This window comes from Octodon degus, unplaced genomic scaffold (assembly GCF_000260255.1).
Source record: "Octodon degus isolate 3935 unplaced genomic scaffold, OctDeg1.0 scaffold00044, whole genome shotgun sequence".
Classification (NCBI taxonomy): domain Eukaryota; kingdom Metazoa; phylum Chordata; class Mammalia; order Rodentia; family Octodontidae; genus Octodon; species Octodon degus.
Window position 1 is genome coordinate 8,804,947 of NW_004524620.1, and position 23,133 is coordinate 8,828,079.

General features: G+C 42.1%; 1 protein-coding gene across 3 annotated transcripts in view; it reads right to left on the reverse strand.

Annotated features, from left to right (window-relative positions):
• The window catches only part of Frem1 (FRAS1 related extracellular matrix 1), a 171,269-nt gene that overhangs the window by 49,366 nt on the left and 98,770 nt on the right, over positions 1-23,133 (reverse strand). For all 3 annotated transcript variants that reach the window (XM_023715844.1, XM_012514849.2, XM_023715845.1), the window contains exons 17-24: positions 21,175-21,369; positions 19,972-20,157; positions 18,453-18,649; positions 17,320-17,542; positions 15,059-15,203; positions 8,880-9,021; positions 5,661-5,856; positions 846-1,110 (exon numbers count right to left, since the gene is read on the reverse strand). In XM_023715844.1, the coding sequence (XP_023571612.1) occupies positions 846-1,110; positions 5,661-5,856; positions 8,880-9,021; positions 15,059-15,203; positions 17,320-17,542; positions 18,453-18,649; positions 19,972-20,157; positions 21,175-21,369 (1,549 nt within the window). The remainder of the gene's footprint in view (positions 1-845; positions 1,111-5,660; positions 5,857-8,879; positions 9,022-15,058; positions 15,204-17,319; positions 17,543-18,452; positions 18,650-19,971; positions 20,158-21,174; positions 21,370-23,133) is intronic.

A 23,133-nucleotide genomic window follows, 5' to 3' on the forward strand; every position in this document is an offset into this window, starting at 1 on the left:
TTGTTTTTTGTCCTGATGATTTATTTGATACAGAACCCTTGAACAGGTGCATGGGCTTCAATTATATTGTTGTTTCTAGGGGGAAATATGACCCACTCTGTGACAGCATGATTTATGACAGAGTGACAGGAGCACTTTGTGTCAAAAGGTAGTGTCTGCTTAAACCAAAGTTATTATGCTAATGAATGGCTTTTACTCAGAAAAACAGACCCGATAAAGAGGGAAATTCCTCTCTGTGTCTGTCCCTCATTGGGCACCCCAGTTTCCATACTCCTCCTCATGGAAGAGCTTGCATTTATATCTGTGTATTGCATTTATTTTTCAACACCAGTCCCTAAATCCTTGCTGTACTGCTGTCATTTTAAAAGTATGCCTTTCCCTCTCATGCCCCTAGGCAGGATAAGAAAAACAGAGCAGAGCTGGAAAAGGACTCATGTTGTCCTCTTTTCTTTTATTTTTAAAATTTTTTTTTATTTTTATTTATGAGAGAGAGAGAGAGAGAGAGAGAGAGAGAGAGAGAGAGAGAGAGAGTAGTGTGTGTGTGTGGCCAGCTCAGCCCACCAGGGGACAGGGCTGGCTGGCATGTGGTGCTGGGGGATTGAACCGCGGTCCCTGATGCTTTGCCAAGCTTGTTCTAAGTAGGTGCCTTAGACCACTGAGCCATCTCTCCAGCCCCTTTTCTTTTATTTTTAAAGTAAATTTTGATATGTCCTCTTAAGGTGTACAACATGATAGCATGGGTGTCAAAAATGGTGAGATGGTAACAATGGACCCCGTTAGCACATTTATGTTGTTCTAAGCGTTATTCCAGGGAAACAAGTCAGAGAAGTTTGCACAGGGCTCACCTGAAGCTGTCGCTGGGGGCAGCTGCCTCACGCTGGTGTGCATAGCAGACCACCTGTCCCGCTATGTCCATTTGGCTGAAGGTCGTAATGGGAACCCCAGGACGGTGGGTGTATTCCACCTGGCCATACCGTGGGGGGGAGGTGACCACATAGAGCAGCTCCTCCTGCCTGTTGGTTCCATCCATGGCCAAGAGAGTGGCAGTTGTCAAGATGCCTCTGTCGCCTCTAGACACCACAAGTGGCTTTGCAAGAAGGACAATATCACCTGTGCAATGGTATAGTCAAGAATCATATTTTAGAATATGTGATGTTCAAGGTAGAGGCAAAAGATAAGGTCTGAACTCCACCAAAGTCAAGTCCAATGTGACACAAACAGGCTTATAAAGCCTTGGCTGACAAAGGACAAAGCAAACAAAGGGAGTGGGTGTGTCACAGAAGAGGGAGCACGTGTGGCCCATGAGGACATACAACGATGTTCAGTATCATTAATAATTATGAAAAGACTGTACAGGATCGTAACACATTGTCATCTCATAATTCTTTGGTGAGTAAAAATACAGTCTGACCATATCACATGTTAAACAGGATGGAGGTCAAGGCGATCTTGTACACAACTATGGAGGAACAATCAAGTGACACAACTTGGCATTATTTTGCAAAGAGTTGAGTATTCACATTTGATTTGGTGATTCTTCCCCTCAGGGAGCCTCACAAGCCTCTCGCATTTGAGCCCCAGGGACACATACAACTATGGTGCCAGCAACACTGTTTATGTCAGACCACACAAGCCCAAGTGCCTGCCAAAAGGTGAATAGGTGAGCAAACTGGGCCAGAATCATGCAGCTAATTTTTGTAGCAAAACAAATGAAATACAGCTACACACAGAAATACAGTTGTAGTGCATGAGTATTTGTTAGCTGTGTAAGTCAAGAAAGTAACACACAAAAATTAGAAGATAGTACCAGATTCAGATGGTGGTTGGCCAGGAGGCTGGGAAAGGCACCTAGGAGAGGCCAGTTGCTGTTAAAATTTAAGCCCTGTTGGGTAGCGGTTGCACAGGGATTCATCCTAGGTTTTAAAGAGCAGAGTATGTCCAACAACCTTGCACACAGCAGGGTTATCGACAGTGCCAGAAGGGAGAGGCAGCTCCACTGATGAATGGAGAAGCAGAACATGGTGGGCACAGACAATGGAGCGCTACTTAGGCATAAAACAGGGAGGAGATTCTCGTGCATGCCACAGCATAGGTGAGCCTTGCGGATATCATGCAAAATGAATTAATCGGTCATGAAAAGTCATACACTGAAAGGTGCCACCTATATGGGGCATCTAGGGTGGGGTCCATTCACAGAGACAGAAAGCAAAGACAGTTAGCAGGGGCTGAGGTAAAGGAAAATGTGGAATTATTATCCAGCAGGTACAAAGGATTAATTTTGCAAAATGCAACCCTGTGGAGGTCGTATGTACCACCATCTGCATGTAATTCACACTGCCCAACTGCACCAAGAGACACCAAGACAGTCCATTCCATAGTGTGCAGATTTTGCCATGCCATAATTTTAAAGAAAATACATAAATGGATAAACAAGCACGGACAGAAATGGGTCATGTGTGGGCCAAACATGCAGTGTTCCAAACAAAGTGTGTAATCAAGTTCATTTACCCAAGATCTGTTTAAAATGACCTTATCTAAAGTGTAGAGTTTTGGCCTGGGGTGATAGCTCAGCGGACTAAGCGCCTGGACCTGGGTTTGATCCCTGGTGCCACATGCCATGCTGCCCTGGAACCCTGGGCACACGGTGCTGGCTGCTGAAACTGGGAGTGGTGGTCCATGCCTGTAATCCCAGCACTGAGGAGGCCAAGGCAGAAGGATCACTACTAGCTTGAGCTGGGTAGTGAGACCCTGTACCAAATGAATGAATGAATGAATTGAATGAATGAATGAATGAAATAGATTAAAATGTAGAGTTTCAGTTTTGTGTCTATCAGGAGCAGCACCAAAGGTTCTTAACTGTTCAGCCCAATCCTGAGCGGCAGGGCATTATATTTCCCAGATTATAAATGAGGAAGTTCAGATATAAAAATGCTGACTGATCTGCTAACAGTTACACAATAAAAAGCAGAGTTAGAATTCGTAGATAAGCCACTGAGAACTCAGGCTGTGAAACGCTACAGTACATTGGTTTTTCCCTCTCTCTGATAGATGAGTAGCTCTTATAAAGTAGTATCAAGGGCTGGGTATTTAGCTCAGTGGCACAGTGCCTGCCTAGCAAACCTGAGGTCCTAAGTTCGATTCCCAGTACTCCCCAAAAATAAAAAATAAAATAAATCAGTAACAAATGGCTGGATAACCAAGAAGAAAAATATGAGAAGTAAATGCCCAGCTAGATTAAACACTACGGAGGGCCAGTAAGACTGAAGACTCTACTCGGCTTTGTGAGAAAACAGAAAATGGAAATAAAACATCAAGGTGTTATGATTTCAGACCAGCATTTCTCAACAAGGGCTAGTTTTGCCACTTCCTCTCCCAATCTGCATATATGTCATAATAGAGGGCTGTGATTGGCCTCTAGTGGGTAGAGGCCATGGGCAGTAATAATTAACTACCCTGCCACACACAAGGAAGTCCCTACAAGGATGAATGATTCTCTCCAAAACATCAGCAGTGCCAAGATTAGCGAACCCTGTTCTTAGATTTGTCTTTCATCTCAAAATTTTGTCCCAAATTGGTCTTTTATCTCAAATGAGTCAAAGACCATCCTCCATTTAAAAAAGCTGAGCTGCAGATATACAGAGGAGACCGAGATGAATACATGGAGGAAATAATCCAAGTGAACAAGGCTGAGAGGGAAGAAGCCCCTGCCAGAGCTTTCCCGGGAGCAGACCGCTGGGTGTGCGGGAGGCCAAGTGTTGTCGCGCTGAAGAAGAAGTTGGTTATCAACTTGCTGCAGCTTCCCAGCAGCGTCAGGATGAGGGGCGGGCTAAAGGCAGCCTCACCAGGCCCTCCTGCAAGTCTCTCAAGATGGCATTTTGGGCCTGGCCCAAGCACAACTCACAGCACAACTGGAAGACTTAAAGGTATTTCTAATAGCTCCCAGATGGAGATACGCAGAGGCTCAGTATTAACTTTACAACTAAATCTAACTCACAACTTACCTTTACTTGGAGATGAACAATTACAGTTACATGATTGTACACTCATGCAACTTAGGAAAACTCTTACTTTAAAAAAAAAAAAAAACAACAGGAAAGTAGCATCCAACACTGTACAATGATAAAAGGATTAGGAAGGAAGAAAAGAAAGAAAGAAAGAAGGAAGGAAGGAAGGAAGGAAGGAAGGAAGGAAGGAAGGAAGGAAGGAAGGAAAGAAGTTTGAGATACTGAACTTCTAAAAACATTAAAATTAATCCACCTACTTAGCATAGTTTTTTCATTAAAACTTTCAGAAAATAACGAGGCCAACTGTGTAGTCTCTGGTGAGGGTCTGTCCGGCTTTCTTACTCCAGTCCTTCCTTCTGGTGCACTGCTACAGTTTTTGCTGCCCATTTTCTGATTCAGGCACCAGGGTACACTCTGAGAGGCACATGGCATTCAGGCTCCATGGATGAGACCTACCCTGTGAAACTTTCCTCCAGCCAACTCATGTGATTCTAACACTTCTCAAGATGAGGGAACATCTAGACAGGGACAGTCCCCCAGACCACTGTATGAAACACAGCTCGATTCCACTGCCACGACACTTCGTTGTGTGCGGTTGGTAAGAATTGAGGTTGAAACAGGAGGATCACTATAAGTCTGAGCTGCATAGTGAGACCCTGTACCAACTATATAAAAAAGTCCAATTAGTAACTTTCAGATGAGCTAGATATTTCTAAACACATTTTTTTTCTCTCTGAAAAAATTATGCTCACTTACATGTATTTCCAGGCAAAATGTATACAAGTGACACAAATAACATTAGGACAGACATCTACTCTTTGAGCTTCCTAGTGGATGAGGCAAAACAAGGGAGCATTCAATCAAGGAAGTGGGTGCTGAAAGTCTAAGGCAAGACTTCACCTGGAATGCTGAGATATTGGGACCATGCAGATGAATAAGATGCGAGGCTGGCTCTCTCCCACCCAGTGAGCAACCCTTCAGGTTGTACACGTGAGCATCAATATGTGTGCATCTCCCTAGCTGAGATTTTTTTTTTTAAACTTTCTTCTACCTACCACTTATAAGCTGTTGGCTTATATTATGCAAATGATCTGCTTAATTAATTCAAGAGAAACTTACTATTTTATGTGTTTTTCCTTGTTCCTACAGTGTTTGTACTAGCACTTTCAAAGTGAAAAAAAAAAAAATGACAGCTCCTAATTTTTCAATGACAAAGTCCCCTTTTGTTATTTTTTTTAAATTTAAAATACATTTATCTACTTCTCTTCATATAAGATTGAAAATATTTTGCCTTGGAAACTATTTCAAATGATAATTCACTTATGGAAGATAAAATTAGACTTATAGCATTAACTTAGCAAAATTCTACTTAGATCAAACCCCTCACCATGAACGTAGCCTGCGTTGGCACCCTGTGGGCAAGACCGGATAGCCAACAGGAGATGCATGAGGCTGCTCTTTCGATCTCTGTGTCCCTAAGAAGCAGGTGAGAAGGCCAAATGGTGGACTCATAAGTGGTAGAATTTCAGGGTGAAGCATGAAAGGAAAAAAGAAAAGAGGCAGGGACAGCAGGAGAAAGAAACAAATGTTGAATACTTAGAGCAGATCATTTTGTTACACAAGCCAATCTCTGTAGGCACCACAGTTGTGCTTTACCTTTTCCCGTGTCCTTGATGATAATATTACAATCCAATGCGGGTGATCTGTTGTCACCGTCCCAGAGGTAGAAGGTGAAGCTATCCCGACTCTGGGAATCCACAGCCCCCGTATGCACGTATCGCAGCAAGTTGAGGTCTACTTCCTCCTGAGTGCATTTCATGCCCAGGGAGAGGGGGACCCAGTTCCTCCCTATCTGAAAGGTACCAGAATTGGTTAGTTGCCCACGTCATTTTCTCCCCTCTGGCTGAGTTAGTAGATATTTTACATATTCCCTGGAAACCTCCAACAAAAATATTTCAGAAAAATTCCAAATGATTTTTTGCCACATTGCCTTATTTTTTTCTTTTCAAGGAAATATATTAAAATAATTTAAGACGTTGGCAGAAAACTAGCTTCAACTGAAGGCTTTCAACAGCATCAATACTTCCAAGGTATTTATCATAAGCAATCATAGCTGATTAAATATTCCAAATAATGAGAGCAGGTGGGTAATTGAGATGCTGGAATGGGTTCTTTAGAAATTACATGTGGGGTTTTTAGAGTTTTTTTTTTTTTTTTAAATCATATCATTGTACAACTAATCAAACCTATTTTTTCCAGGTGGTTCATTACTAGACTTCACTGATAAGAAAAAACAGAATGAATGCAGTTATTCTCCAGTTCATTTTCTATCCTTACTAAAACCTAGAGAAAACGATCAGGACGCCTATCACTACCTACCTTTATATCTTACATCAGCAAAAATATAAACTGCAAGTATCATACATTATTTTTATCCAGAACTTCTAGAAACATGCCAACACTCGTTAGGAATATACTCTGCACATGGCTTAGTGAAAAAAAATTATGACATTTTTCAATTAAAAGAGGTTCTTGTGCTGGGGGCTGGCCAACAACTGAGACTATTTTAAGTGAATTAATAAATTTTTATCCTCCTAATCATCCCACTGCTATTGTCTTAAGATACGCGTTTAGTTTTCCTGAAAAAGATCTCATAAGTTGTTTGATGTAACTCAAGGAAAATATCAATTAGAACATTTATAATATGAAATCATATTGTTCTTTTCCTGCCTGGTTTAAAAGACAATTTCGGGCATCGCGCTGCACGCCCGCGCTGTCTGGCCAGAGAGCTTCGGCTCCCTCTCTCCTTCTTGCGTTTCCACTTCTCCTTATGCCATTCTACTTCCGAAAATGTCTTCCTCTGTCATACTTTTGCCCACCTCTTGTTTGCAGACGCATGCTCTGCCCCAGGATTCAGCAGGTAACAATTAACTTAGAATTAAGTTCAATGTTGGTTTTCATCTTAAGATCTATTTGCAAACATTGTTTTTCAAACAGATTCTCCTTCAGGTTTTAAACTAGACAGCCTACAATTTTAAGTTTTCCGCTTTGCAATCTTGTCTAAGAAAGTAAGTATAGAAGAAGGCTGTTTGCTGTCTCCTGTCTCCACCTACTGCCTCTCTGATAGCCTGTGATGTGAGTTTCACTTAACATAATCAACTGAGGAAGAAAAGTGAGATCCAAAATGATAAAATCAAGGAAAACCAACAGGAAACAAACATCCAGGAGGCCTGGGTCCCTGGCCCCGAAACTGAGACAGCCTTGGGGAGCCCCGCAGGAGGCGCAGGGAATGCTGGGGAGCCCTACTGGGAATGCGGACCCATCTGGATTTCCACAGACCCCGCACAGTTCGGCTCCCAAGCTGCGCCCGCGTGAGAGCCTCTACCGCATTTCTGCTTCATTACTCTTCGAAATGAAATAAGGACACAGCTGTACCTCAATTTAAATCAGTGATTGCTCTTCACTCTGATTCTTTATGGTGCCTACAATCTAAGACAATCAAGCTGCGGCTGCACGCAGAAAGGATCCTTGCCACCTCCATAGGACTGTGCCTTTGTCCCTTTCAGGAAGAGCCTGGCATTCGGTGACATAATCACCTCGGGGGCGGCTAGTGGTCGTTGCTGGTCTTGCTCCACCACTCAGATAAATGTGTTGACTGGTCACTCCGCTGACCTTTCCCAAGTTTGGGCTGCGCTATCTTAAAGCATCTTGCGCCCACTCTGAGTCAGGCTGAACTCTCACCATTCTAGGACTGCAACAAGGAAGTCTGCTCCATAAACAAGCTGCTGGGAAAGCCAGCAACCAAGCCATGTGACTTGACCTCTAGCGTCCCCTCCAGTTCCTGTGCTTTCTTGCTTTCCATGACAGCAAATAATTTCCAGGATATACACAAATCCGTTAATGTTACTGCAGTCAAATACAACAGTTGCTAAAATCGGATTTTAGTGGGGTGGGATGAGTCCCCGCTGAAATTTCCCCCAAATGTGACTCTTGGTTCTAAGCTTTGTCCTCACCAGCCTTAACCTGAGGATTCCAGAGCAGCAAAGGATGTGGGGTCACAGAGTAAAAAAACTGGTTGCTCAGCTTTTAAATAAATCTCAAATAGAATACCAAACAAGGTGGTACATTTATTGTTTGCAGGACGAGTGGTCTCCCTGGAAAAGAGAGCAGGCTTCTCCCTGCTCAGGGAGCAAGATGAGGGCTGGAAAAGGACGGAGACAGTGCTGCTGGCTGCAGACCCCTGGGGAGGCAGGCAGTGCTAACACTCAGAGGGGGCCTGGAGTCTGAGCGGGGAGGGCCTCGCTGTCCTCGGTCCGCGCTGCGCTGGCACAAGACAGAAACTTTATTGGCTGGGAAACTGCAGCAGAAGGAGCTTCAGATTTTCCTAGGCCTGACCATGGTGAAAGAGTAGTCAGTCTTGTCCTGTTCTTGACAATGGTTCCTTACTTGAAAGAGGGAGAGAGGATGAGGGGCAGGAAAAGGAGAGGGGAAGAGAAGGTGAGGGGGAAAACTGATGTCTTGGGCCTGAAGAGTTCTATGACTGGGGGCTGAAGAGCGAAGTCCCAGGGATCATACAAAACACGGTGGGAAGGAAGCTGTCTTAAAAGCCACTGGGTTTCTCCCCCCGCCCCCCGAATTTAGTGTTGATCCTGGAAAGGAGCTACGAAGAATCTTAAGGTGGGCTGAATTTGCCCCTCATTGACTAAGAAAATATAAAAGGACATGAGTGTGCTGTAGTGCAGGGAAAGTAAAATTTCTACTTATGGGCAAAAAGATGGCTATTGGAGAATAAGCACAATTATAAGAATGTGTACGCTGAGAAAATGTGTGTCTGCCACATTCATTTTGAAAAACAAAGGGAAAAAGGCCACTAACCTTAAGCTGAAGTTGCCCATTTTGGGGAAGCTTTTCAAATACATAGTAAATCTTCTCCCTGGGTGAGTCTTTGTCTATGGCAGAAAGAACAGCGCTAGAAAGAATGCGAGTATCACCCATACTCATCGCAATCTCAGCCTTCCTATAAAAGAAATGGAAAGAGAAAAAACACTCGGGTTGATATAAAAGGATTATCAGACTGAGGTGAAGACCATCTATTCTGATTTTCTGTAGGATTTTTTTTTTAAAAAATCAAGAATGAGTATTGAACTTTATCAAAAGCTTTTTCTGCATCAATTGAGGTGATTGTGTGATTTTTGTTTTTGGCTCTGTTGATGTGTGTATCCATTTATGGGTTTGCAAATCTTGAACCATCCCTGCATTCCTGGAATGAATCCCACTTTGCCATGATGTTTAATCTTCTTGATGATTTACCACATTCTGGTTGTCAGTATTTTATTGAGGATTTTTGCAAAGAGTAAATAGAATCTGAAAGGTACAATAGATAGTGTGAAAGGGAAAGAAACTGTCCAAATGGAAGAAACAACTGGGATGAGGGAGAGGAGAAAATAAAGAAAGAAGAAAGAGAAAAAGAAATATGCATGTATGTACACAGGAGAGCTTGGATAGTTGTACTGGTAGTCTACTGAAAGGAGCACTTGATGCTTAAATTTTTTCTCTTCTTTTAAATTTTTCTGGCCAATTTTGCATGCTTATATCTGGTAATCTGAACAGCTAATTTGAAGACAACATTGTTCAATACAACCATTGTTCAATTCTTATCATTTTGTTTAGTGAAATTCTGTATTGTTTCTAATGTTTTCTTTTATTATCTCTTATTCTCTTAAAAATAGATAAATAAATAATAGGAGTTATTACTTTAGCAGAGGGTACTTTTTTTTTTTTTTTTTTTTCAGAACCAGAGATTGAACTCAGGACCTTGTACTTGCCAGGCAAGTGCTTATTCTATAGAGCCATCTCCCCGGCCCTGTACTTATATTGTCTGCTACATTTCCCACCCTTCAATAGTTAAGGAATGATATTCAGTATCCATAATACTGAAAGGGACTAGCAGACACACAAAGTGAAATCTTTCACTTAGCTCAGTCAAGTCCAAAAAGACAATGAAAGTAAACAATGAACAGAGTACCAGGTAATATTTCTAATTGCTTTTATACAGGTAGAACGTCACAATCTTGTAAGTTAAGGCACAGTTTGTACAACAATTTGTTTCCAATATTTCAGATGACACTAATAGTGCCATGCAGTTAGTGGGCGAGGCACTACCATTCTAATTCACAGATTGAAGCTTGCTGAGAGACACTAACTGGCTTACCCCGTGCCCAGTGCTCCAGACCCTGCAAGGACACAGTATTCTGGGTTTGCAGCTGTGGGGTCATCTGTGGCCTCTGTGTTACTCATCCTCTCACTAGTAATGTTCTAGAAGCTTCAGCTTGTAGCCAGGCATTTCAACCCAGCACCAAGGCAGCCTAACCCTGGTCAGGTAGACAGGCAGGGGTGGCTGAGGCCTCCACCCTGGGCACTTCTTTTATAGACTGTGAGCAGGGCTGCTGCATTCGCAAATGATTCTGCACTCTCTCTGGAACCAACCGAGAAAGCAATGGATTTCTTCCTGCCAGTGTTTCTAGCTTTGAACTATAGTATACTCTGGCCACTTTGACAGCTTTGTTTTGGAGACATATCACATGCCTGGATTTCTTGGGCCCAGATCAAAGACACTGCGTAGCACCAATAGCATCCCACTGCCTTCGGTTCCTCTGCTGAGAAGCCAGTGCCTGAGCATCTCAGTTAACAACTTCTCTTCCTTAGGGAGAGGTTTTGCCCACCCAGGATAGACATTTTGCCAGGCAACAGGAGACTTTCATCTACAACTTTACTGGAGAATAATAATCCCATTATTCTAGAAGATGAATGAATCTGTTGGTTGGGAGCTTATTGAGATTTGTGACACCATTTATAGAAAGAAATAGATTAATGAAAACAGGAAGCTGATGTGCTAAAGAAGATAAATGGTTTGGTGGGATAAAGCATCAGAATTAACATCACAGAAGAGTGCCATAATCTGGGGGTTACCCTGAGAGGGCCCTGGAGCACACAGTGATGCAGGCCATTTATTTAGAAGACATTCCCAGGAGAGGGGACAGCAAAGGGTGTTTTTACTACTGTAAATTTGGGGTTCAATCTTGGTGAGGACATGTTTAAGCTTTTTTTTTAAAGAAACAGTATCTTGGCTGGGAAGATAGGTCAGTGACATAAGTACCTGCCTGGCAAGCATAGGGTCCTGAGTTTGATCCCTGGCATTGCAAAAAAAAAAAGAAAGAAAGAAAAAGAAAAAGGAAGAAAGAAAGAAAAGTAAAGAAACAGGTGTGGAGGGAGCTGCTCTACTCTCATGGTCAAGATCAGTTCACTGGTGCAAGGGCGAGCTGAGCCTGACTCCAGCATCCGCTCGCTGAAGCACAGACTGCATCCCTGTGTCTATCAACAGGAGGAAAAAGAGGAGAAATTAAAGGTCAAGAGCAAACAAATAACAGAAGCACAGGAGACAAGGTATGACCTACCCAAGGGCACAGAAGGGAGAGAAAGGACAAGCAGCAAACAGGAAGGCAAAAGAAAGGGAGAGATTTTGGGAAAACATGATGATACCTGAGTTGATAGGAAGGCCAGGCACCCTGCCCTGTCCCTACAGCATTGCAGGCGGGTACTGAAACGACACACTGTTCCATAAATAGGGCCACTTCTGTCGATTAAAAGTAAGATATATTTTTAAAAAGAAAAAGGAGAGAGCCGGGGAAATGGCTCAGTGGAGTAAGCGCTTCCCTGGCAAGTGCAAGGGCCTGAGATCAATCCCTGGGTCCACCAAAAAAAGAAAGAAAGAAAAGAAAAAAAAAAGGAGAAGGCCAGCCAGATACCTCAGCGGACTAAAGCACCTGCTTAGGCAGAGTGCTGGGGCTGGGGTTCGATCCCTGGCATGTCAAGCTGGCCCCGCCCCAGGGTACGCTGAGACAGCAACTGAGACTGGGTGTGATGGTGCATGCCTGTAATCCCAGCTCTTTGGGAGGCTGAAAACAGGAGGATCACTATGAGTCCAACCTAATAGTGAGACCCTGTAGACCCTGTACTAAATGCAAAAAATAATAATAAAAAAGGAGCTTTGAAAAATTAAACTAAACTTGTACTTTTTATGATTTCATTTCTTAATTTGAACCATAATGCAAAATAACAATGATAACGTGTAGCTTTCTGGTATGATGGCAGATCACGGGAATTTATGAGCTTCATGATTTAGATTTTAGCCCCATATTCCAGAATGACTAGCATGTGTTGGTAAACACAGCAAATTCCATGCAAACTTACTGATGAAAACAATGCAGCTCAGATAAAAAGGTACCTTTGAATAGATAACAGCATCAGAAAGTCACTGATGAGCAATACTGCATTTCCTAGACTGCTTCTTTCCTTAAGTTTTTTTTCCATCTTGCCTATTATTTTATTATAGCTGGCTTAACACTTCAGCCTTTTTTCTTCCTTAACCAATTAGATAGTTAAAAATTATGCACAGAAATGCACTTGACTGTATGTAAGAATGCCTGTCAAGTAAAGAGCTATTAGCATTTTCTAAAATTAAGACAAATATTTATAACCATTCAAAACACAAGAGTCGTTGATTGCAAAAGAGAATCTGGAATGAACTTAAGGGGCTCCCTGGAGGACCTTTATGTCACGTTGTCACAGCAGCACCAAACTGACCTGGTGACTTGGCATGATGTGAGAAGACATGGCTATAGCATCTTTTAAAATTAGTATAACTATTTAATCCAATTAATTGTACTAATGATGGACTTCACTGTGACATTTCCATGCATGCCTATAACATGCTTTGATTATATCCAACTTTCCTGCTCCCTGTGAGAAAAGGGACAAATTGTACCCATCCTTCCCCTCCTCCCTTCAAAATAGCCCAGCACCTATTTTCAGGTCATAAAAGAAGGGATTTTGGGGGGCCAGCCAGATAGCTCAGTGGACTAAAGAGCCTGCTTAGGCAGGCACAGGGACTAGGTTCAATCCCCAGTGTGCCATGCCAGCCCCCCACTCCGGGGAGTGCTGAGACGGTGATTGAGACTGGGCATGGTGGCAAGTGCCTGTAATCCCAGCACTTTGAAGGCTGAAAACAGGAGGATCACAAGTCTGATCTACATGGTGAGACTCTGTAGATCCTGTGCTAAAATACACTGGGGAAAAAAAGGCAAAAAAAGAAGGAATTTTTGAGACATACTTGGTGATTTTGTAGTTCAAGGAGTCTAACAGCAAGGACATGACCTTTGGAGACAGTGACAGTTTTAACTCTTTAGTGCTAGTTTTACTGACTGAGGAAAATAATTCTTAGTCCCTCCCCCAATCTGGATGAGAATTTAATAAAATAATATGTGAAAAAAATATAATATAATGGCTGTCATATAGCAAGCACTTAATAAATGCCAGCTTTTACTCCTTGCCCTCTTATAAATTAAATAATTAGGAAAAGGATTTGCAACATTGCAATGCCCTTCATATTTTCATCCATACAAATCAAGGTCACAGCAGTCTGATATTCCAGCTAGGAAATTAAGACTTAGAAATGTCTGGGAAATACACTGGTCAACTTGATGTCTGAAAGACACCCTCCAAAACCTTCTCATCCATCTTTTCCATAATGCATTTTTGTTTTTGTTTTTGTTTTGTCATCCAGGGGTTTGAACCTAGGGCCTCCTGATGCCAAGCAGCCCATAGTTTTTAAGGACCTACCTGGTGGCCCATAAGGGAACAGTTAGCGACTGGACATGATAAGAAAGAAACTTCTTTGAAGCCCCCCTTTCTGCAGCATGCAGGAGACTTGGGCATCTACGTATTTTCATGAACTTGTTCTGTCCATGATAAATATTCAGACTGTTCTCCCACCACGGCTCCCTGGGACACTGTTGAATAAAGAGGTGACGCTGTCTAGGAGCCAGGTGCTTGCCCCCATCTAGCCCTGAAGAGCAGCGGGCCTTCCTAACATTTCTGTACTTTTTGCGTCCTTGTACAGTTCTGGACAGTCGCCAGGTAGAAAAGAAATGGCTGGAACTGTACAAATACAATTGATAATTCCGAACCTCAGGATCAAACTCTGAGCAGTAGCGATGGGAATCAAGAGAAAGTTTGTGATTATGAGCAGCAGAATTCTTTAAGGCAGTGACTTGGGCATGAGGTGGCAGAGGGTGTCGATGCTGCTACGGGATGGAAGAGAAATGTGGTGGACCAAGGAGCGGGAGATGAGATAGGAGGAGGGGGCTGGTGCTGCCCTGCGCCCCTTACTGGAAAAGGGTGAGGATGGGCTCTAGCTGGATCTACACTGACTGCACTCTAACATGTGTGCACGTGGTTTAAGTGGTTAGCAGAACGCGCATTCTACACTGCATGTTCAGTCATTCTTACCTTTTATACCTAGTATTTTTAGAGAAAAATCAAATAATTAAAGGACTAATCAGTAGGTGTGTTCCTGTAACCCATAACTGAGAGAAAAGAGAATGGTAAATTCAAGACAGGCTTGAATAATTTAGCAAGACTTCACTTCAAAATAAATATTAATTAATTAATTAAAAAGGTGGGATGTAGGTCTGTGCTCCTGAGTTCAATCCCCAGTATCATCCATAACCTAGACTTTTTTCTCTGTTTGCTTGTTTGTTTTTTACTAAAGTAGACTGCTAAAGAGAACGCAAAAGAAGAAAAATTAGAAATACAGAACTTAATCACTGAAGTTGCTGCATTGCCTAATGTTGTCTTCAAATTAGTTGTTCAGATTACCAGAAAATTGGTTTAAAAGCTAGTTATAAGGAATTAAAAAGGACAAGAAAAAAAATTCTGTAGACCAGCAGAAATCAGTGGTACAATTATCCAAGTCATCCTGCACAGATACATAAATATATCTCTTTCCCGTACCTCCTTCTCCTGTCCTTTTCTGTTAAACTTGCTAACCTACATTTGCACCAGGGCTCCCAGCGCTTCAGTGGGCAGGGGACACTGTGACAGAAATGAACTGTGGAAGGGGGCTGATTCTTCAAGCACACGCATGTCTCAGCTATAGGACTCCACGCTTCATGGGATTTACAGAAATCTGAAGGGACTCTTTCCCGGAAGCTCACTTGCTCAGTGTGGGCTTCTCGTCGTTAACTGGTGTCACCTCCACTGAGATGGTCTTGAGTACCGTGTGCTTCCCATCTGAGAGCTGGACCGCAAAGGCGTCGGCGAGGTTCTCGGAGTCATCGTGCATATACACCAGCCTCATTCCTGGAAGCAGGAGAAATGAGAGAGAAGATAGAGCTTTCTCACGGTGGAATCATCTCAACACATCACAAAGAATCTGTTCTAATTTCTGAAATTGGTTTGTGAAGTAAGAGAGTGACTAAAGTTTGATAAGGTCTTAATTGAGCATTAGTACAGAAAAAAAATTATTAGGTATTAGAGTGTTTAAATGAAAGAAAATGAATGATGAGGAACATTAGTGTCCTATCTTGAGCCAGTTACTAACTACAAATTCTAAGTGGATCGAAATTTAAATCTAAAAACTATATTTAACTATTTTTAAAGCTACGTAATAGTCCTACAAAAATACAAGAAATCCTGAAGAGACAAAAGGATCTTGAAAAAGAACATCATTGAAGGAATTATATTTTCTGTTTGCAAAACATACGACAGTCTCAGAAATACTAAGAGATTTGCACCAAGATTTACGCAAAATGCTTATTGATGTGTAAAGATCAACACCAAGAAATGAGAAACTATCCAGAAATAGCAAAATGAAAGATAGATAAGGGGAAAGGAATAACAGGAAAAGGACATAGAATGTTTGCAAAAGAGATCAAGGGGGGGGAGGGGCAAGGGGACAAGGGAAAGGTGAAAAAGAATTAAGATGCATTAGTACCGATGCCAGGCCTCATGCTGACTCTAATGATTATGTACTAGATAGCTATGAATAAAACTTTTAAAAGAATCCATTCAAAAATAAAATTGCAGTACAGGACATCCATAGAAACACTGTAAAACAAGACTAGAAGCTATCGTTATTAAAAACTATGTTTATAATTAATATTCAAAATATAAGAAAAAAGATTAGCTGAGATGGTAGCAGCATTACTCTATTTATGTAAAGGAGAATGTTGGAGAGAATATCTTCATTTTTTAACCTATGCACAAATGAACCAAAGATAAAGTAGAAGTGAAAAACCTAATCTCTGGAAATGTCACTAAAATATTAACCTAAATATTAATGTATGGAAAATGTTAATTTTCCTTCCAAGTGACAATGATGCAGTCCACACTCTACACGATCAGGCTGAAATACTTATCTAACCTGGGAATAAGCAAGCCTGATAACACTTTTCCTGAGAGTCAAGTTTGAATTAGTATTTCCTTTTCCCTTGTCTTAAATTTGAAATTAAAGTATATTTGTAACAATGTATCTTACTTGGCCACATCATCACTTAAGCCCCAAAATTTACTTCTTTACAATTGATAGAAACCTAAAAATATATGAAGTAGTTTTTCAAATTAAAACATGAGGCAATTATTGTGCAGCTATTACAAAATAAACGTGGGGGCGGATGGCCTAACTGATGGCAGCGAGAAGTGAGGGACAGCAAGAGAAACGCTGAGAAACACGACGGTGAGGCGGGGGTAGGGAAGAGCAGGCCTGGGTGGGCTCCGCAAGAAGCTGCGTGCTCAAGGGACAAGGACAGGGACCTTCCAGGCCGGGCAGATAGGACACGTGGAGAAGGGAGGAGACGATGAGGAGGCTGTCACTCTAGAACCACACGCTTTGACCAAAGATTTGAAAGTGTTTTATATGTGGAAAATGAGAGAAAATCGGTTTTTTAAAAAGGGTGATTAAGAAATAATTTAGGCTGCTAGCTCAATGTGCCATCGCCCTCAAGAGCAAACTATCTTCGCAGAGGCTAATGAGTCTTTATTATACATAGTTCTATATTCGTTTCAACTGAGGAAATTTTGGCAGGCATATCTCTTAAAATTTAGTTCCATGATCCCAATAGTCTTAAAAGGGAATTTTTTATTATGGCAGTAAAAATTTCCAGTGAACTACCAAAATCACAAAAACCTATTTTTTATTTATTTTATTTTATTTAGTTATTTTTTGACACAAGATCTTGCTATGTAGACAAAAATCATGCTTTACTGGCACTGTAAAAGTGAAAGAAAACACGTTGTTGCTATTTAAATTATCTATTATTCCCAGCTTCGAGCCGAGGCTAATCTCCCGCCCTCCGCCCGCCAGCCCTGGTGCCCCACCCCACCCTCCGCTCTCGGAGGCGACTTTTTTGGGCTCACACACAAGGGACGGTAGGCTCCTACACCAACCACAGGTGGAGAAAAGCGGGACGCGAGATACCAGACTCCAGGAGCTCCACGGAGAAGGTGTGAACTAGCTCGCGTTTTGGGCCAGGGCTCGCCAGTGACTGAGTGTGCGGTGTGTCTTTGCCGAACATCCTGCTGAGCAGGAGGCCGTGGCGGGGCTGCTGGGCAACGCTGACCAGCAGGACGTCCTTGGGGATGTCCAGGTCGGCAGCGCTGATGACGGCCGAGTCCAGCTCCGTCTGCTGACCCTCACACACCTGGATGGGCAGAGTGGGGAAGGTCAGAACCGAACTTGGACGTGTCCACTCTCCCTTCCGACCAACTGCTAACACATTTCATTTGAAGATAAACCCATTTCCATTTTTGTAAGGTATTTACGTGTGCAGTGAGTCGCAAGAGGAAATTGCTAACTTAGTGGGAACATAAAAATAAATATCAAATCTATCAATTGCCCTCACATTTTTCTACAGATTTCAAAATATCTTTATTTTACTTTATTTTTTTTCAGTACAGGGATTGAACTCAGGACCCTGTGCTTACCAGGCAAGTGCTTATTCTACCGAGCTATCTCCCCAGCTCTGAGATTGCAGAATGTCAAATTGGATCTAGGATCTGCACATTCAGATACCAATCTGTTAATTTAATCTCCTGAACTTTCACAATTTTTAATGTATCTTATTGCTTTAAACAGTAAAGGGCTTAGTAGCGCTTATTATATGGTCCTGTATTTATAAATAGAACATGGAGGAGACACAGTATACATACACACGTTACTATGATGTACAAATTACTTGGCTCCTTTATACCTAAGTTCTTCAGTTATGAAGTGGATAAAAATAATACCATTCATCTCCTTAAAAGCCCATGGTGAGAAGTAAATGTGAGTACATGCAAAGGCTCGGCACCTACGACCTGGTCCGTACCCCTCTACAAGACACTACACGTAGTAACAGCATGCATGCAGCTGCTATAAGCTTGCAACTACTATTACAACTATTGCTATTACGAAATTAAGTTTCCAAGCAATTACACTGCATTACAGAATATGCCAATCTCACCCCTCACCAATTTAAAGTGTGAAATGCATCTGCAACAATGTAAATGGACTAGATGAAAATAAGATCAGAAACTAGGAAGAGAGATGGAACATCCTGATGTGTTCCTTACAGTAATATTCTGAACCACAAAGACAGGAGCTTCATCGTTGGTGGGGTTGATCTTGATGTGAAATGGTGCCTGTGGGGAGCGGCGTTTTCCATCTGTGACAAGCACCACGAACTGGTCGGCAGTGGGCTCTACCCTCCGATGCCTGGACTGCACATAGTTGATGTGCAAGGTTTTCATGTCTTTCCAATGAAAGGAAGCTGGAGCACACCGACAAGAAACAGGGACAGCAAAGAGGAGATCAGAGTCGCTGCCATACCCTCCACCATCACTGTAGCAGCAGACACCCACAGATCATCGAGAAGGGTTCCAATATTTGTGGAAGATGAAGGAGTGGTGGCTGCTAACCCAGAGCACAGGGCATTCTGAGCATTGTCCAGAGTGCTGGGATGAACCCTAAAGATGCAGCCCGAGATTAAGCTGCTGCTTCTGCCTGAGCAGTGCTCACCGTACTTGAGTAAGAAAGTGACCACCTCCTTCCATAAAGGCCAAGCCAGCCGTCAGTCAACTTGCCTGCTTGGCACGCATATCAAGCAACAGGTCGCATGAACTGACTGCGACTGGCTGGCCTGAAATTTAGGTATTGCGGTGTGGCCGAAAATCAAGAGGAAAAAATAGCCTAAGTTGTTGATGAAATCAAAGGAAAAATTGGGTAACCTTTAAAGCAATTCTCCACAAATTCAATTATCTCTCCTATTAATAAAAAATATGCCTCAGGAGGGACTGGAGAATCTTTACTTCTAAAATGTTGCCTTTGGAAAATTTTGCTTTTGCTTTCTATTTTTCTTTGGTTGTTTTGTCTTTCCCTGAAATGTAAGAGTTATTTAAATATGAGACACATTTTGGTTTCAAAATTAGTATCATCTGCTCCAATATCCTGAGCTCTCTCTGTTGTAAAAATCATAATGCATCTCCCAGTCTTTTGTACCAATATCTATTTAAAATGCTAAAAAGATGTGAGACTGAGACTTTCCGGATTTTCACCCAATTAATTCTGCCCAAGTATTCTGTGCTGCTGTGAGAGCCTTCAGAAGCATATTATTCTCATATTTTTCAAAAGTGAATCTGTGGGCTGGGGAGATAGCTCAGTAGTCTAAGCACCTGCCTGGCAAGTGCAAGGATCCAGGATTGATCTCCAGCACCACATGCTGTGCCAGCCCCAAAACCAAGGGTGTGCAGGACTGGCCCCAGAACGGGGCGTGGTATTGCACACCTGTAATCCCAGCACTGGGGAGGCTGAGACAGGAGGATCACTATGAGTCCAAGTTGCATAGTGAGATCCTGTGCCAAACAAATACATCTTTAAAAAGTGAATTCGCATTTACTTTGGTATAAACGTGCATGCATGGAAATGTCAGAATAAAAATTAAAATGAAAAAATAGATGCAAAAGTATTAGTTTTAATAATAATTTTTTGAATATATATTGTGCCATGAACATCTTTAATCTTCTTACTAACTGTGATCTGACCAGCCACATCCATAAAAGGCGAGTCATTATTGGCCACGAAAGCACGACTTACCAACACTTATGCCCACGTTGCTCTTCTCAAACCCCACAGAAGGGAGTGTGTTTTCAAGATAGCCAAACTGGGGAAGAGAAATCAAAACAAACTCCAAGTCATCTGCAGCCGTGTCGGGGTCAGTGGCAGACAAATGGTTAATGGTAAGGGCTGCTGAGGACCCCTCATCTACAACAAACATGGAACCTGTGTACAAATAACAATATAATTACAACTTAGCACGGATCTTCTGACCAGAAAGGTGAGGACAAGGGGAATGATCGAAATCCTAATTCAGAAAGCCTCCCCCATGCACACACATTTCCATGGCGACAACATTCATGTCCTTTGGCGTAATTCTCTTTACAGTAAAGACATTCAGGGGTAATGGGTGGAATTTAATTTGACTTATGGAGCTGCTATTTTTCTTGTACAAGCAAGCCAGATAATAATGGTAAGTCAGAAAAAATACTGAATGCTCCAGCACAGCCCTTTACTCATTCTCAAAGATCTCTGATTTCCCTTGTGTCTCCACAGAAGTGGCAAATGAAAATAAGAATTGCCAAACTGTTTTTAATGATAAGCCACTAAATGTAGTTTATGTACTCTTCAAGAACAGTTGTTACCTCTGTTTGTCAGAGTGTTAATTGCCTGAGAGCTATTATGAATTGCTCATAACGAACATTTTTTCATGCCTGGCGCTTAATTATTCTGCTGGGATAATGCTTCCTTTCCAGAACATTGCTTGGGAGATAGTTTGCAAATTACAATAACATTCATACATATGCTGATTTTTTTCCGAGAGGTAGAACATCTACATAATGCTTATGAAGAGATGACTTTCTGAAAAGCAAATAAGGTTAAATGTATATAAATGGTCTCTCTGTTATACTCATTCTAATAGAAATTATTATGGATAAAATAAATCATTCTCCAGCAGGCAGCAAATTATATTTCCCCATGTGAAATAAAACCAGAATATCTGAGAATTCCAGGGTTGTCCTTGTCCCAAAGCACACGTGTACCCCCTCTTCCTCTCCTCTCTAGAACTCTTTTTGCCTTTATCTTATAAGTTTTTATAAATTTGGGGTTTTCTACAAGTTTCTATTGAGGCAATTATTAGAAGGCAACTGTTTATGGTACTTGCCTGTGCAGTGTATCATTTTGCTGACCCACAGGAACAACAGTAAGTAAGATAATAGTACTGTCACAAAAAATTGTTACCTATTACAATTGAAGGTGGCTGATTGTCTACTGGATGCACTGTGATGTTGAGATCGTACACTGGAAAGGACCCATGTGGAGGAGCAGATGGATCAGGTCCGTTGTGGCAACAGCCATTTACAAAAGGGCCCATTTCTTGATCCGAAACCACCAGTGAGACGGTGTCCAGACGAGGCACCAGGCCAACCTCCCCACCTGGAAGATACAGTGATGGCTGAACGCTGACTTTTTTAAAATATAGAAAACCAAGATGAGATCTACTCACACCTTTTCTGCAAGCACAGAATGGCAAGGGATGGAGCTTCTGTAGATAAATGGGAAACCCAACTTTCTCACTGTGAAATTAAATACAGTCATGAAAATAATGCAAAAATGCCTGTCCATCTGTTGCCTCCTGCAAAAGCTCTGCCAGCTATCGGCCACCATATGGAGGGGCGACCTCGGGCTAACAAGGCTGTGACAGTTCACAGATGAACAAGGGAGAGCCATGAAGCTTGACTGGTGATGGTTTCGTTCCTCCCCCAATCCTTCAGCATTAGGACTGATCTCAGGGAGAAGTGGTCACACCCTTGTCCCTTCCTAATTGTCTTTCCATGCGCATTAACGGCCTAAAATAAATAACCAGCAACTGCATAGCAATTACGCAGAGCAGAGGACCCTGGTAGGTGAAAAGCAATGATAATCCATCTCCACTGTGGTCATTTATTTCAGAATCTCCTTTGCATATACTAGCCAAGATTTTCTCTCTTTTTTTTAAGTAGCAACTATGCCTGGATTAGAAGCGGCATATATTTTCCTTTTCTTCACTTTAGTTTTTTTTCTTCTACTGTGTAAGATTCAAAATGACCCTAAATTGAACAGAAAGAGGAAGGAGGAAGAAAATGTCAGGATTATACAGCTGATGAGTACAGGACCATCTCCCGACTGCTCAGAGCGTGGCGTAGGACAGCTTGCTCGCCAGGGGCAGGAAAGCCTGTGCTTGTGCTCTGGGTAATTCTCACACATCGCCTTCAGCCTTCCAAGAGCCAAACAGTTAGTGCTTGAGCTGCTGGGAACAAGGCCCGAGACCAGGGCCCTCCTTCCTCACCAGGTATGCTGGTCAGGGCTGCAGAGATCACGCTTGACACCATTTTCTCTTTTTAAAATAAATGACAAGGAAAACCCACAAGTAACTGAATTCAGAGACAAAGAGATGAAAGAAGGACAAATTGGAAAAACAAAGTTGAAGGTCTGAGTTAGAAAGAAACAAGCCACCTTCAACTTTAGAAGTCAAAAATATGAGGGCTCTTCCTGTTCATGCTGGTGAAAAAATGGCATAACACATTTACTCATCGCTTATTCATTCAATAAACATTTATTTTATACCTACAATGAAACATTTAGTGACTTGGGTGCTTGAGCAGAGAAAAAGTCAGGTATTTTATAAAAGCATCCCAAGAGAGTTTAAATGTCAAAAGACTCACTCTGTGTCAATCTAGGGGTGGAGAGGCCACGTGATTGGATCAGAATGTCACAGATGTACATGTGCACTGGGTTGAACCATGTGCAATTCTACTGCTGAATCTTTAAAAATTTTGTCAAGTGGCAATTTCATTTAGTGAAGTCCTGATAACTAATGAAACCATTCCTAAAACTACATGCAAATGAGAGGATGGAGAGGCATCCCTTAAAGAAGCAGTGTCTGACACAGTGAGTAAAAGGTCCCATTTTAATCAAACTGACCCAACGAGAAGCATCAAGAACAGAGCAGCGGCTGACAACTGTGCTTTCTCCACCCTCTGAAATGCACTGTGGTACTGAGGTCAGAAATGCTCCTGTATACAATGATCATCCCTGAAAAAGTGATACTGGCTGGAGCTGTATCATTTTCGATGGAAACAAGCATGGACTGCCATTGTCAGGATATGGAAACCCATACCAAGGAGTGAAAGTAGGACTCGTGTGGCCTGCCTCCCCTTA